Here is a 15,273-nt window from a genome sequence, read left to right on the forward strand (position 1 = left end):
TAGCATTTATCTTAGTTGTTATCTCAGTTATTTACTGTCCACCTCTAGGACTGTAAGCACCACGAAGGCACTGTGCCCATTTTGTTCATCACAATTAGTCCTCAGTGCTTGGCTAAGTGCATGCCACAGAAGTATCAAACAAACATTCTTATGGAAGAATGCATGAACAAATGCACCTAGAGGCTCTAATGCCTCTAGACCAGTGGTACCCAACCTTTGTGGCACTAGGAACTGGTGCTCCTATTAGAATTTAATGCCAGATGATATGAGGTGGAGCTGAGGTGGTGATGCTAGAGCTGGGGAGCAGCTGGAAATACAGACAAACCTTCACTAGGTCGCTGGCCACTCACCTTCTGTTGTGCAGCCTAGTTCCTAACAGGCCATCGACCAGTACCAGTCTGCAGCCTGGGGGGGTTGGTTCACTCAGAGAAAACCAAATAAACACTGTTGCACTCTCAGATCTTTTACAACTTTCTGGGAATAAAGGTTCAAGACAGGGAACCCATGTCATATGAAGGTTAGAGAGAAATAATTTGAGCTGAAGAACTCTGGAAGCTAAAAAAAAATAAATAAAAGTAGGGGACAGGGTGAATTCCTACCCCTAGCCCTCTTTCTCCAGAAGCCTGTTATCAAGAATGAGAAAATCCTTTGCTCCCATGGTGCGGAAGTGACCCACCGGTGGCCTGATCCTTGTATTCAGAATGGAGGAAGTGACTGTCCACAAGCTGAAAGCCAGGAAGCAGAGCCAGATTTCCAGGACAGCCTCCCTCCTCCATTATTCCCTCCTGCTACCTCTGGACGCTGACCCTGGTCGACCTAGAGGCTGGGCCACTCATACAGGTGGCTGGGAAACAGGCAACAGAAAGTCGTTGGCGCTTAGGGACACACGAGGGCAGGAAGCTGCAGGGTAGTGTGTTATGACCGGGAGAGGACTGCAAGTCCAGCTAACCTAATCCTGAAGCTGCCCTTCACCCTTGGAAAATTCTCCCAGGAAGTTTTTGGCCACATTCCTTTCCCTCTCCAGTCTTAAGAGACGCCAAAGGAGGACCCAGAGGCTATAGGAGGGTCTAGAATCCCAAGGGGTTTACCTTCCCCAAGAAAAATGCTCCAACCTCTCCCTACCTCCAATCCATGTCCTAACTTTCAAGGGAGCCCACACTCACATATTTCCTGCAAAGAGCACTCAGTCCCAGAGGACCCCTGTTACCAAGATACACGCGAGAAATCTTGGATCCGGTCAGGAAACCATACTCTCGTCCATTTTCCACAGAAAACCCAGAACCCGGGGCAACTCTCCATCCCCTCACAATTGACCCGAACCCTGAGGATCCCGTACTTCCCATACTCCGCAAAACCAAAACTCCACGGGAACCCAGACCCCTCAGCTTTCTTAGAAAGGGTTTGTATTTAGGGACCTGTGGTCGTCAGGTCTACATAAAGAGCTGCGCCCCTGGCAAATCCAGTATCCCTTCCTCTCGGGGGCTTCGACTCGCGGAAGCCGCTCCACCCGTCTATCCTCGGAGCCTCTACCTCTGGCTCCCCAATTTCCGGGGTCCCAGAACCCCCGAGTCTCCGCTGTGCTCACTCCCAAAAATTTCCTAAGTTGCCGGGAGGCATGGGAGTCCACCCAGCCCGAACGCCGCCGAGAGGCCGCCGTCTTCCCTCAAGAGTCCTGGGCCCCAGTTTCCGAGATAACGGCGGGACAGGACTGCACAGTCCTTCCTTACCCGCCTGCGCGGCCATGGTCCCGGGGACGCGGAAATGGGGAGGAGGAGGCGGGGGCCGTAGCAGCTCCTCTCAGCTCCCGCCGTAGCCTCGGGCGCGGTAGGCACTCAGCTCTGGGCGCGAGCGGGATGCGCCGCCTACGGCGCCCGGGGAGGACCAAACCGCACCTGGCATGGGGGACCGCCTGCCACCGCCCCACCCGGTCGACGCCCCGCCCCTGGGACTCTGCCCCGCCCCCTTGCTCCGGCTTTGTGGAGGCCCTCGCGCCCCCTAGTGTGAGCGACTCCGTCTTTGGGTGCCCAAGCTGATAAGGATGATTGTGCGGTGGCCGGAAGCCTCAATACAGAGGGCCCTCAGCCCATTTTACAGATGAAGACAGCTAAAAGCCAGAGAGGACAAGTTCGGCTACCTTGATATGGCACAGCTGAGCTGGGATAGAAACCCAGGTCTCCTGATTCTCAGTCTGAAACTCTTTTCAGTAGAGTGTTTGGAATCAAGAACGTGGATATGGAGAAACCAGGTCTACCCAACAAAACAGCTTTGGGGGAAAGGGGTAGGTGAATGAGGGTGGACTTTTCTTAGAATCTTCCAGCTCAGATAAACCACTTCTCTGCACCACTGAGTAAACTGACACTCACTAAATAATCTCTAGGTCAAAGATGGTAGGGAAGAATACAGGGGAGATCCTCAGCCAGGCCAAGTAGATATATAAATGAACCCAGTACATCAGATCTTCAATTTTTCAAGACAATCTAAAATGTTAGATAATTTAGGTGAAATTTCCTATTTTAAAAAATGTTAACATTTAAAAAGTCTAAAAATGCCATGTAGGCCAAAGGAAACACAACTGTGGACTGGATTTGCTCTGCAGCCTCCTCTTTATAGAAGAGAGCACTGGATGAGGAGTTAGAACAGCAGACTGGTTTCTGGCAGCTGCTGGCTGGCTTAGGTGCCTTAACCCTCACTGGGCTTGGGAGGAGGTTGGGGTCCTTTGTGTGATAAAGGTCAGCCACATCATCTGGTCTCTGGGGTCCCTTCCATCTGATTCTCTTATGCTGGGTCTTGGCAAGTGTCATTTCCTTAGATCAGATTTAGGTCATGGGAAAATTGTCCAAATGACCAGGAAGGGACAGGGACGGGGCCCAGGAAATGGATCATGATGCCTTCAGCAAGGACATAGTTCAACCCAAAAATCACTTGTGAATTTGAGGGGAGACTTCTGGAGGGCAGAAAAGAAGAACACCTACTGTATTTCTAACACCTGTCACCTGTCCACAGTTTTTGTGACCATGGCTTGGTCAGTCCTTGAGGTCGGATCCTGGTGACTGGCTCAAAATCAACTCTCTGGGCCTATAGAAAAGAGAAGCTAGACCACCACCTTAAGGTTCAGGATCTGCCATCCTGAGAGAACTGGCCTACTGGTCCCCAGCCAGACCTCAGTGTCACTTGCTTCAAACTTAGCCAATCTTTGGCCTCTAGTCTCTTCCCTCCCTGAATTGTCCTACATAAGATGGACTGATTAATCTTCCCAAGTTGTTTCTATCACCTCTCTGCTCAAAAACCTTCAATAGCTCCCTGTTGTTGCTGGCTACTGTGCTGGACAGTGCAGTTAGAGAACATCTCTATCATGGCAGAACATTCTATTGGACAGTACTGAGTGCTGTTTTAGACAATAATCAGTAAGGGCTACTAACGTCACAAAGAGGGACCACCAGACATTATGTGCCATGATGCAACAAGAAGCATACACTACCACTTGTGATATAGTCTTACCAAAAAAAAAAAAAAAACCAATAAAACAAAACAAGTAATTCAACTTAAACTATATAGGCTATCTGTTCTTCCCATTCGATAGATGGAACCGTGTCCTCCTGCACAGTGCCAGCAGCGTCCCTGAGACACGATGGTGAAGGTTGGAGTGAACTGTTTTGGCTGTATTGGGCACCTGGTCACCAGGGCTGCTTTCAACTCTGGCAAAGTGGATATTGTTGCCTCAATTATAGGTCTACATGTTCCACTATGATTCCATCCATGACAAGTTCAAAGGCTCAGTCAAGGCTGAGAATGGGAAGTTTGCCACCAATGGAAAGCCCATCATCATCTTCCAGGAGTGAGATCCCACCAACAATAAATGGGGCGATGCTAGTGCTGAATATGTTGTGGAGTCCACTAGTATCTTCACTACCTTGGAGAAGGCTGAGGCTCACTTGAAGAGTGGAGCCAAACGGGTCATCATTTCTGCCCCTTCTGCGGGTGCCCCCATGTTTGTGATGGGTGTGAAGTATGACATAAAGGATTTTTTAAATGAGAAATATGACAACTCCCTCAAGATTATCAGTAATGCACCACCAACTGCTTGGCTCCCCTGGCCAAGGTCATCCATGACAATTTTGGCATTGTGGAAGGACTCATGACCACAGTCCACACCATCACCGTCACCTAGAAAACTGTGCATGGCCCCTCTGGGAAGCTGCGGTGTTGGCTGAGGGGCTGCCCAGGACATCATCCCTGCTTCTACCAGCGCTGCCAAGGCTGTGGGCAAGGTTATCCTAGAGGTGGATGGGACGCTTACTAGCATGGTCTTCCGTGCCCCTACCCCCAACCTGTCAGTTGTGGATCTGACCTGCTGCCTGGAGAAAGCTGCCAAATATGACATCAAGAAAGTGGTGAAGCAGGTGTCAGAGGGTCCCCTCAAGAGCATCCTGGACTATAGTGAAGACCAGGTTGTTTCCTGCAACTTTGAACAGTGATACATACTCTTCCACCTTCGATGCTGGGGCTAGCATTTTGTCTAGCTCATTTCCTGGTGTGACAATGAATTTGGCTACAGCAACAGGGTGGTGGACCTTATGGTCCACATGGCCTCCAAGGAGTAGTCCCCTGAATGACCAACCCCAGTGCGAAGAAGAGGCCCTTGGCTCCTGGGGAATCCTTGCCCCAAATAGATCCGCCAACACACGGAGAATCTCCTGACCTCTTGTTTTCATCCCAGACTCCCTGAAGAAGGGGAGGGGCTTAGGGAGCCCTACCTTGTCATGCATCATCAATAAAGTTCACTGTACCCAGCCAAAAAAAAAAAAAAGTTGAGATGACTAGGAAAATTTAAACAATCGGATATGATATTAAAAAATTAAGGTACATAAAAGGTATTTTGGTTGTTTTAAAAAATCCTTTCTGTATTGAAATACTTAATAGATGACAAGACTAGAACTTGTCTCAAAACAGACCAGTAGGGGAGGAGGGAAGTGAGTAGAGATGAAGCAGGACTAGACCTGTGCTCATGATTATTGGGGTTGGATGATTAGTCCATATAGGTTTTATTGCTCTAGTACTATATTTTGTTTTCCATTGAAAACAAAAATTGTTTTTCTTATTGGGCTTTCGAGTTCTTGGAGTTCTCTTTACCTTTGCATTTTCTACTTTATCTTGGCACTAATCAACTTGATAATTATTAGGTCAAAGTGTAAGAGGGAAAAAAGAGCTCCTTTCAGAAGGATGACCTGTGGCTCTTGTGTGCTGGGGAGCCTGTGGCTGGGCCGGGTTTGTAACCTCACTATCTTCTATCTCTACTCCTCTTCTGAGGAAATTCACAAAGCAGCACACCCCTGCAGGGAAATCACTTGCCCTGTCACAGAACATGCAGAGATCCTGACAGTGAATAATTTGTGATTGTCTTCAAGGTTCTGATCAAGCTAAGCTCCATTGTGGCAGCCTGCAAGCTTAGAAATTCCACATACCTTTCAGGACTGGGGCTGCCTGTCAGACAGGTCATACCTTGGGTAGGGATATATATAAGGCTAGACCTCCGGCCTACACATCTCATATCTAAGTATCAATGGCTGTTTGAAGACTTTCATCCTCATTTTGACATTCTCAAGGATATACGAGCGCTTCCCAGAGGCCAGTCTACTCCCCAATCCAACCCTGACCCATGACACAATCAAGAAGTCCACAGCTCAAGATAATGTAAAACCATTTAATTCTAAATCAAATCACTTTCACAACAGTGAAAATTAGTGACCGGTCAAGGTGTGCCACTGTACATAGTATCATTTTCTGACTGTAGTTGAGACCTGGCCCTAAACCACAAAAGTGGCAGGAAGAGGATGGAGGCCAAGAACAGAGAACACACAAAAGAAAGGAAAACTGCCTTGGAAGCGGGGCAAGGTGATGAGCCTGCAAAGGGTTGGTAGGAAGGGGACTCCCTGTCGGGGCTGGGCCAGCAGTCCCAAGTTGGCTCTCCTGCCCCAGCTCCTGGCAGACGATGAGTGAGGATCTGTGAGTTTCAAAATCAAAGGGCATATGGCCAACCTGGTGGTGTTAACAGCTTTTTGGGATACCTTTGCTGGTAGAGCTCTCCTGGGCTCACTCCCTTTCATTAGAATCCAAGTAATTTGTCTTGCTACCCACAACCCTTCTTTAACCTGTTAGAAACCGATTTCTGTTGGGTCTATCTGACTGAAGTCCTCTCTTCTACTACTAGGTGGAGCCACTGCACTGAGGCAGTCTCCCAATATTTCCAGTTGAGCAACTCCAGAGGCCCCTCAGACTTTGGGGATTTCCAGGTGATAAAAAGAGCACTCTTGGGTGGGTGTCCCTAAGGATGTTTAAAATCTATCAGATCAGGTATACTGTAAAGCTGGTGGCTTATTCCTACCAAATGGATTCGGCAAACAAACCACCTATTCAATACTTGTATTTTGTCTGTTTAAACACTGAACTCTGGCATTGACAGGTACAAGGGGGAAAGGATGGAGACTGTGGAGAGGGGAGCAAGGCTTCCCTCATCTTGGACAAAGTCTTATTTAGCTTCCACACACTATGCAGAACCTATCTGGAAAAAGACAGTAGGTAGGACTTTCTACCACTTGTTGGCTATTGCTGGGGGTAAGCCAGGAACAGAGTGGACTGGTGTGAAATGACAGAGGCCCCCAGAGAAGTCCATCTCCTCCTACCCTCGGGGTCACCTGGAAAAGGCTGGATTTCTAGAAAGAGGCCCGACTGATAGAATGAGAGCCATTCTACCAAGTGAACTGTTCTCCTGCCTGGCACCACATTCCTTCAATTAGATTCAGAGGAAGAAGCTAGTGAAGTCAAAGAACAAATCATGGGCTTGGAAAGAATGATTTCACAGAAGACCTTAACATATCACCGTGCTGAGGCTCCTCAGGCCCGCCAGGGGTTGCCTGCTCTAGTGTTAACACACACACAAGGAGTTTTCAGGGGAGTCCATCAAGCCACATCAAAATTAGGGTCTTCTTCTTTCCCTGCCTCTTTATTGAGGACAAACTGGCTTCTGAGGAGGGTGGTCTTCAACATGCAGCTGGGCTGAATTGACAAAGCCCCCAGGTTCGTTTTGGTAGGTCTGGGAGAAGATGCACGCAGAGCTTCTGCAGCTTTGGGATGTGGCTGCTTGTGTGGCTGTTTCTGCATCAGAGCTCTGAATCCTACCAGCGTCCCGAATGCAGGTCTTTCCTAACACACAGCAGTCAACCCTGGCTTCAGCAGTAGTCTATGTAGGCTGTGTGCCCTCTGGCAGAGAGGCAGATGTGAGTAGTTTTTTGGGGAAAGCTGATGGAAAATCTGTGAGTGAAGCCACATGTCTCCAGGGATGATCTATGCCAGGAAACTAGGAAGTCATTCGAGCCACTCTCTGGGACCAAAGACACTTGTATAGCCCAGAGCCAATAAAAGATTTTTGGGTCTCTGGTGAATTCATGAAGTGACTCCAGCTTCAGCTACTGCAATTATGATCTTTATAGGACAGCAATTTCTTACATCTCTGCTGAGGAGGAGGAAATAGGACAGAGCAGCACTGAGATCTCGAAGGGGACCCTCTCTGTATGAGGAGTCCCACAGACTTCAGAGGCCACTTACCAAGGGGTATTTAAAGAGAAGAAAGTAAGTTTTCATAAGTACCATTTGATTCATCCCTTTTTTCTTATAATATATAGCTCAGGTTAAACTGTACTGACATGACAGTTTCTTTCTTCCTGCCTCTTCCCTGTGCACAGTCAGGACCTGCTGAGTTGGCTAGAATAGGATTTCATGGTGTAACCATGAGACATGACTCAATGCCAAGGCCTCAGGTTATAGCAGGGTGTTTGTAGCAATGGCCAAAATCCAGGGTCCTCGACAGCTGGTCTTGAGTCCCAAAGCTCTGAGGGAGAAGCGAGACTCCTTCATGTATTACTGACCCCACTGATTCCAGGGATTAGCCAGGGAGCCAAACATCAAGAGTGAGGGCGGCATTTCACCAGTCCAGAGTCCCTGCCATGGATGTAGGCCAGGAGCCCAACATTAGGCAATCAGGAGCCAGAACATGATCACCAGGGCCACAAACAGGAAGAGGCGTGACAGGAACTGTTCATCCACGTATTGAGGTGTTCCAGGGACAGCTGGAGAGACAGGAAGGAGAAAAGAGGCTGTCAGAATGCTGCAGCTGTGCACACTGGTCATTTGGGCCAGAAATCGAGAGGATCAACCTTCATCTTTTTACAACAGAAACCTTCACAATAAAGGTTTCCAAACCCCAAATAATATCAAGCAAAACAAAACTGGAATTATGAAAATGTGGAATAACATAACAATAAGAATAAAGTCTCCAATTTATCTTAAGAGATTTTGGCCCAAAGGTGCAAATAAAACAGAAAACTCTGAGAGAATAATAAAAGAAAAGCTACTGTTTGTTAAGCATCTTCTGTGTGCCACTGTATACACATTATTGCCTGGTGAGTATTATTCCCACTTTCTGTAAGAAACCAAAGCACAGACATGAAGTGACCTTTCCAAGATGATGAGGTTCATGAATTAGTGGCAAAGCCACACAGTCGTGCTCTCAGCCTCTCTAAGCATTGCTTCCTGATGCATGGAGTCTCTAGATTCTGGCACTATTGAACCTAGGATAGATCTCAGAGCCCTGCATGGAGTGCCTTCCTTTCCCAGAGGAGAAAACTAGGGTTCAGACAAGCAAAATGACCTGTCTCCTTCATCGCATGGCAAACCAGAAGCAGAAGTGGGCTGAGAACCTGGGTCTCCACTCCTTTCTGCTTTGAGAACAGCTATTATATAGAGCTCCCTGTCCTGATTACGAGGGAAGAAGAGTTAAGACAATCTACATCTTGATGGACAAATTGTACCAAACAGGACAACAGAAAACAGTGTTGTGGCAAGAGGATAAAGTGATCCAGAGTCCAGCCTGCTTGTGGAACTGTTTACCTGGGGAACCCAAGGTGAGCCTTGGACCAGGTTGGAAAGAAGCAAGCTACCAAGTAGGTTCCTGCTGCCTTCACGGGACTCTGTCTCTCCTTCACACCAGAGCATACCATGCCCTTTGTGGTCTCCTTCCTCAGAGAAAACATGTGAACCGAGGAGAAATCTTTCAGGCAGATAAGATAAAGGAAGGGCATTCCCAAGATCTCCTGACGCTACACTACTCCCTGGTTAGATGCGCTGATGGATTCATGCAGGCAGGCAGTTAACAGACTCATCGATTGCCTGCTATGTGCCAAGCACCAGCGTGGGGACAGGAAACAACTGAGATGGCCCAGGAGTGGGTTACTGTCCCTAGAACATAAGCTCCTGGCCAGGAACCACCTTCCAATCTGGTCCCTACTGTGTCTAGCACACACAAGACTCCAATGACTGTAAGCAGAGCTCAACTGAACTAGGCAGCTGTGCAGGCTCCACAGTAAGGATCCTGGGTGTCAGACTGTGATAGAATACAGGGCACCCACCTCACCACCCTGCTCTACACCAAATGCAGTTGGTACTCTCAAGCTGGCTGGAAGAAGAAAAGGTAGCAGCAGGTGGCAGGCCCTAGCATTATTTCTAAAGGGCTGGAGTTTGGGACCAACCCTATGTGTGTCCTGAGGAAAGTTGGATAGAGATGCCAGAGAATATAGAAGTCCTGACTCCCTGCCAGTCCACCTTGCTCCTTCCAATCCCCAAAGGTCAAGGTAGGGGGTACATGTGCAGGATTAGGCTTTTCCTCAGCTGGGTATGGTGTATGGCTGATACTTTTTCATTTTACGGGCATGGGGTATGTCTTGGAAAACATTACTGAGTATTTTACAATTTGTAAAGTGGAGCTAATTGCACATCTGCCCCATAGGCTTATCATGAAGATCCTAAGTTCATAATAGTAAGCACTCTAAACATGCTTAATACTTGGTAAGTATGCATCATCATTAGCATGACCACTAGTAATCTGAAAAGAGTTTATTACATTTTGAAAAGGTTAACTATCTAGGTAGTAGATATGTAGTAGATATCTATGTAGTAGATATCTATGTTACCTACATATTGCTGGATTCCAAGGAGCCTTCAAGGAAGACTACCAAGGGAATAGGGTCTTACCTGGAGGAGGCCGCCCATCGTTTATGTTAAATGCTGTGGCAAATATCCCAAAAGGAAAAGCCCCAATTCCAAAAGACATCTGGAAGCCACCATCTCCAAATCCAAATCCTTGAAATCCCTGTGTGGAAGAAATGCAATTAAGAAACAGAACAAGCAGGTTTCTCCTGCACCTGTTAAACATGTCACCTTACATGTGGCACTTACTTCTCCTCTCTACCCTCTGCCACCTGTTTCCAAGAGGGATATCATTTCCTCCCATCTAGATTTCAAAACAGAGGAATCCTAGTAGCCCATCTGCACTTCAACAGTCCCAGCTAAGGAGATGTGCATGGCAGAAAAAACTGGCTCTGACCCAAAGTTTAACACTGCTGATGCAAGTCAGGGTTCTTAGAACTCCAAGTTCTTTCCCAGAGTCCCACAATAGTCAGTACAATTTTCTACATGCTTTATAACAGCAAAATTGGCAATAACTCTTATGCCCAATTACAAGGGAATGTCAGGACGAGCTTCACATTATTGGTAATAGCAAAAAAGTGGAACCCAAATTAGCCAACAATGCAGGTGATGATGAAAATCTTGATACACGCTCTCAAAGGACCATTACTCTGATTAAGCAGCAATAATAGAAAAACTCTGTGACCAAGTTATCAGACAAAATTGTTTGAACACCATGGTGACAAGTACATGGCAATATGTAGGTATGTGGACGTGATATATTTTCCCTTCAAATTTCCTTTTAATACTGTTAGGGAATTTTAAAAATTCAAAATACTTTTTCTGATACAAAAGTAATATATGTTTCTTATAAGAAATTCAGACATTATAGGAATAAATAACATAGAAAGTCAGAGGTTTCCTTACCCATTCATTTCACAGCCCCTCCCCACCAATAGTTATAGTCAGCAGTTTAGTGTATCATCCCGAGCTTTTGTTCCCTATACATTTTACACTGTATCATCTTTCATATGAAAAGATTCAATCAGCATCATAATATTGTGAATAAGTAACTCCCATTTTCTATGCGCTAACTCTGTGCCAGGCACCATGTTAAACACTAGGATACATATGTTACATTTAATTCTTACAATAGCATCACCCACATTTTACTGATAACCAAACTGAGGCTTGGAGAGGTGAACTAACTTGACCAAGGTAGCAGGGCATGGAGTTTAGATCTAAAACTAAGTAAATATGATCCAAAAATCTATGCTCTTCAATTATTGTGTATATCTTTTAAAAATTTTTCTCTCTTCACCTGTATCCCTGGGTAGATCTTTAGACCAAAGGATTAAAAAATAATGAAAAGAAGAAAAATGAATGGACCAACTGTTCTCCACAAAGAGCCTTCATTTGAGTCTTTTGCAAGTCATGAAAGTGACTGCTTCCTATCTCAATCTGAGTAGCGTGGAATCCAGCTCCAAACTTCTTGCTAGGCAGGACTACATACATAAAGCTTAACAGTCAATTTAATAAGAGGGTAAATCTACATGGAAGAAAAACGACCAGTCTCCATCTTAGTGCAGAAATGCCTTCTATTCAGACCCAGCATGGTTGAGAGCCAGAGGGCTCCTGGGACCAAGGCTGCCTTACCCAGAAAGGTGCAACTGTTTCATCAGGAACCACTATTTCATTCAGTGCAATCCCCAGGACTGAACCCCTGGCCTTCCTTCTAGCAACATATATGGTGGGTTTGTTCCTGGGGCAGAGTTGACAAAAAGGCATCACTGGTGGCTGCAGGTACTTGGCGATGTGAGAGGTGTGCATTGCATGCATGTAGGCCAGGGCTTCTGACTTCTGGAGCCTCTGATTCCTGGGTTAGAAGCTAATAATACTCCATAAGAAACCAGAGCCTGGGAAGTTTAAAATGGTGGTGCCTGGTAATCAAGAGCATAGACTTCAATACCAGCCAGATCTGGGTTTCAGCCCTGTCTGTGAGGCCTGGATAAGTCACTTCACCTCCTGGGCCTCAGATTGCTCTTCTATTAAATGATTTGATGTGAAGCTTAAATAAGATCATACATATAAAGCCTTTTACGTACAGTTCTTTTTATATATTAATTCAACAAGTGTTCACTGCTATTATTATCAAGGGTAATCTGGAGAAGAGATCCTCAATTTCTATCAAGATCCCTGACTCAGTCAATAAACCTACCCTTGGGAACCCTAAGGAAATGCCACAATTCAAATGAGAAAAAATATACACAAAGGTGGTCACTGTAGCATAATTTATAACTGCAAAATATGGAAGCAACTAAAAGATCCTTCAATGTGGAAAACCTAAATTAGAATGCATCGATATTCAATGGAATAAATGGTAGCCTTTAAAAATAATAAAGAGGACACTACAGAGAATCATGGAAGATACTAACAAAATTAAAATTTATAGCAGCAAACAATGACAATGGCTACATAAAAATACATACACACAAGTATACAGATGAAGAGAAGATGGGGAAATGAAAATATACTTGTGGGATTCTGATAAGTGTGGGTAAATATTTTGATTTTAAAATTTCTTTAATGTTTTAACAAGAAATTTTTAAAAAGTGTCTGATTTAGATATGCAAATATTTGAGCTGGTAATTCTACTTCTAAGAATTTATCCTAGTAAAATAATCATGAACCTGCTAAAAATGTATGTGTAAGTTCATCAAAGTATTTTTAAAATAGAAAAAGGAAACAGCTAAATCTCCAACAGTGAATTAAATACTTTATAAGAAGTCCATACATCAGAATACTAAACTGTCACATAAAACATTACTGATATAAAAATCTCAACATATATTGCTGAAAATCTCCCCTTCTCTGATACTATAAACTTCATAAAGGCAGGATCTTTGCTATGTTCACTGATGTATCACTAATGCCTAGAATGATGCCCAGCACACAGAAGGCATTTTAATATAGAATGAACAAAATTTTAAGAGAGGAGACAAATATTTTTTTAAAAGTAAATAAATATATGTATATACATACATTTCTCTATAAAATATGCACACATAAATAGCTCTATAAAATTTGTGTGTATAATTACAGAAAAATGGGAAAGAAAATAGACCAAAATGTTTCTATCCGCCCCTTTTCTTTTCTATATTTTACATATTTTCCTTTACTTTTATAATCAAGGAAGAAAAAGTATAGGCCCAAGAGGGATACTTCTAAAGCCAATTTCTCATTTCTAGAAGGTTCTCCTAGAATTTTCCTCACCCCTCTGTTTTCCGGCTCTGGCCTCTGTCCTTGAGGACGGGGAGGGGTCTTCTCTCTGAAACAGAAACAGTGTAAAATAGATCTATTACCAAATGCTTTGAGCTGCTCCTTGAGTAGCGTGGGAATTCTTCACCAGGGCCATGCCCCTTTCCTGCCCAGCACATGAACCTATGCCAAAATAACCCAAATACTAAATAACTCTTTGTTCTACCTGCAATTGTTTTTTCCTACCTATGGAGAAAGTCAGTTTGTTACAAGATGTTCATCAGATTGCCCTAAGCCTACTCCTCTCACAGACAGCTTGACTCAGATTGGTTATGAATAGCAGCCAGGAACCTTTCCCAGGACTTGTGTGACATATGGGTCACAGATATAAAAAATCCCAAATCCAAATTGAAATAGAGGATGGCCTGCCAGCAGAGAGGGCTGAGATTCAGGGTCTCCCTGATTTGCCCTTATTAACTTCAGCTTTATCTCCCACTACTCTTGGGCAAGTACTCTACACTATTCTTTTTGCCTCTGGGTCCTAGCCCCTTCCATCACTCATCTCATAAATACTGGACAGCGCTTGTTACCCATGAAGCACAAGGTAGAATGCTACCAAAACTAACTAAGACTGACAGACCCTACTCTTGAGGTGTTCGTGGTTTAAAGGGGGCTACAACCAATCACAATACAGTGTAGGAAGGGAGTTCTTTAATAGAGGTATGAACTAAATAGGGTGGGAACATGTTTGAGAGTAACTAATGTGGGTTAGAGGAGTCACTTCAAAGAGGTAACGTTAGGGCTGCTCATTAAAGATGGGCAGAAGTTTAAGGAGGAGGAGGAGAGGAGCAGAACCGGGAAGGGCAGAAGGGGCAGAGGGAAAACAAATACAAAGAAAGGCTCATGAATATATATAAGTCCCTTTCAGAGAAATCCAATATGTCTGGGCACGAGGTATGCTAGGGTGAGGTGGGAGATGGTAAGAGACACCGCTGGGGAGTTCAAAGAGTGGGGTGGGATGTATATGTATCACACCATGAAGGGCTCTTAATATTTGTGACTTAATATTTATGCCAGACCCACCCACACCTCCATTTCCAGAAATCTCAAATGCCACAAAGCCTCCCAGACCCCCTGTCCTCTTCTCCCCCGGTACTTTATACATCACTGCTACAACAACCCCACTCCTTGTAGACCCTCCTGCCGGACACCTTGCTTTCCAGGCTGCTCCTTTACAAGTACTTTGCACACTTATCTTTGTGCTGTTTTGTGTGTTGCCCAGAAAACTGCCTACCCACTGGCAGTGGATATCTGTATTACAGCTCAGCAAATAGCAACTTGGCACCCCCTCCATTCCTAGCTGACTTCCATCTGGATCCCAACTACCTCAGAACTGAGGGTCTGCGAGCACTACATAAAAGGTGGGGTAAGTTGGTACAGAATGGAAGTGAATTCATATCCAAGGGGTGGGTTTGAGAGGTGACTCAAGGCCTTACCTGGGGTCCTGTTGCCCAGTGCTGCCCCGGCCATAGAGTGGGATGACCTTGTCTCGGCTGATCCCAGCTTTGCAAACTGGACACACCTGTCTATTAGGTCTGGTCTCCAACCACTGCAAGCAGGAGAAAAAAAACTCATAAATGGGACAAGCCCACCAGAGAGCAGTCAGTCAGAGCCAGCCGGAAAACACGGACTAGAAGCCTTAAATTGGAAACAGCAGCACCAGCAGGGAACACCTCAAGGAACTCGACTCTCTGATTCCTGCCCTCCTATTTCTTTCAACATTAAAAACATCAGAATCTTATTTAGGGTTTCCCAGGCCCCAGTTCTGCCCCGCTCCTCCTGATTTTATTACTAGTAATAAATATTTACTAGTAATAAAATCAAAATTGCCGTTAGACATCATCATAATTAAGCAAGTTTCTTCATGCTATATTCTCTCTAGGGGCTCCCAGCAATACAACAGGAAGGAAGTGCAAGCCTGGAGCTATGTCAAGGTGT

At 45.2% G+C, this 15,273-nt stretch overlaps 2 protein-coding genes and 1 pseudogene across 3 annotated transcripts in view; 1 reads left to right on the top strand and 2 right to left on the bottom strand.

Moving 5' to 3' along the window:
• Window positions 1-1,869, bottom strand: part of LIMK2 (LIM domain kinase 2) — a 51,458-nt gene extending 49,589 nt beyond the window's left edge. Inside the window, exon 1 of one of the 2 annotated variants that reach the window (XM_016165448.2) lies at window positions 1,728-1,869. In XM_016165448.2, coding sequence (XP_016020934.1) covers window positions 1,728-1,743 — 16 coding nt within the window. In that variant the 5' untranslated portion in view covers window positions 1,744-1,869. The remainder of the gene's footprint in view (window positions 1-1,727) is intronic. The other variant, XM_036221453.1, reaches the window with a different exon arrangement.
• A 1,759-nt stretch (window positions 1,870-3,628) lies between these two features.
• Window positions 3,629-4,601, top strand: LOC107521105 (annotated as a pseudogene).
• A 1,080-nt stretch (window positions 4,602-5,681) lies between these two features.
• RNF185 (ring finger protein 185) overlaps window positions 5,682-15,273 on the bottom strand; it is a 29,532-nt gene continuing 19,940 nt past the window's right edge. Inside the window, exons 4-7 of the mRNA XM_016165371.2 lie at window positions 14,772-14,884; window positions 13,291-13,345; window positions 10,084-10,201; window positions 5,682-8,123 (exon numbers count right to left, since the gene is read on the bottom strand). Coding sequence (XP_016020857.1) covers window positions 8,026-8,123; window positions 10,084-10,201; window positions 13,291-13,345; window positions 14,772-14,884 — 384 coding nt within the window. The 3' untranslated portion in view covers window positions 5,682-8,025. The remainder of the gene's footprint in view (window positions 8,124-10,083; window positions 10,202-13,290; window positions 13,346-14,771; window positions 14,885-15,273) is intronic.

The sequence above is a fragment of the Rousettus aegyptiacus genome, unplaced genomic scaffold (genome assembly GCF_014176215.1).
Source record: "Rousettus aegyptiacus isolate mRouAeg1 unplaced genomic scaffold, mRouAeg1.p scaffold_m13_p_5, whole genome shotgun sequence".
Taxonomy (NCBI): Eukaryota; Metazoa; Chordata; class Mammalia; order Chiroptera; family Pteropodidae; genus Rousettus; species Rousettus aegyptiacus.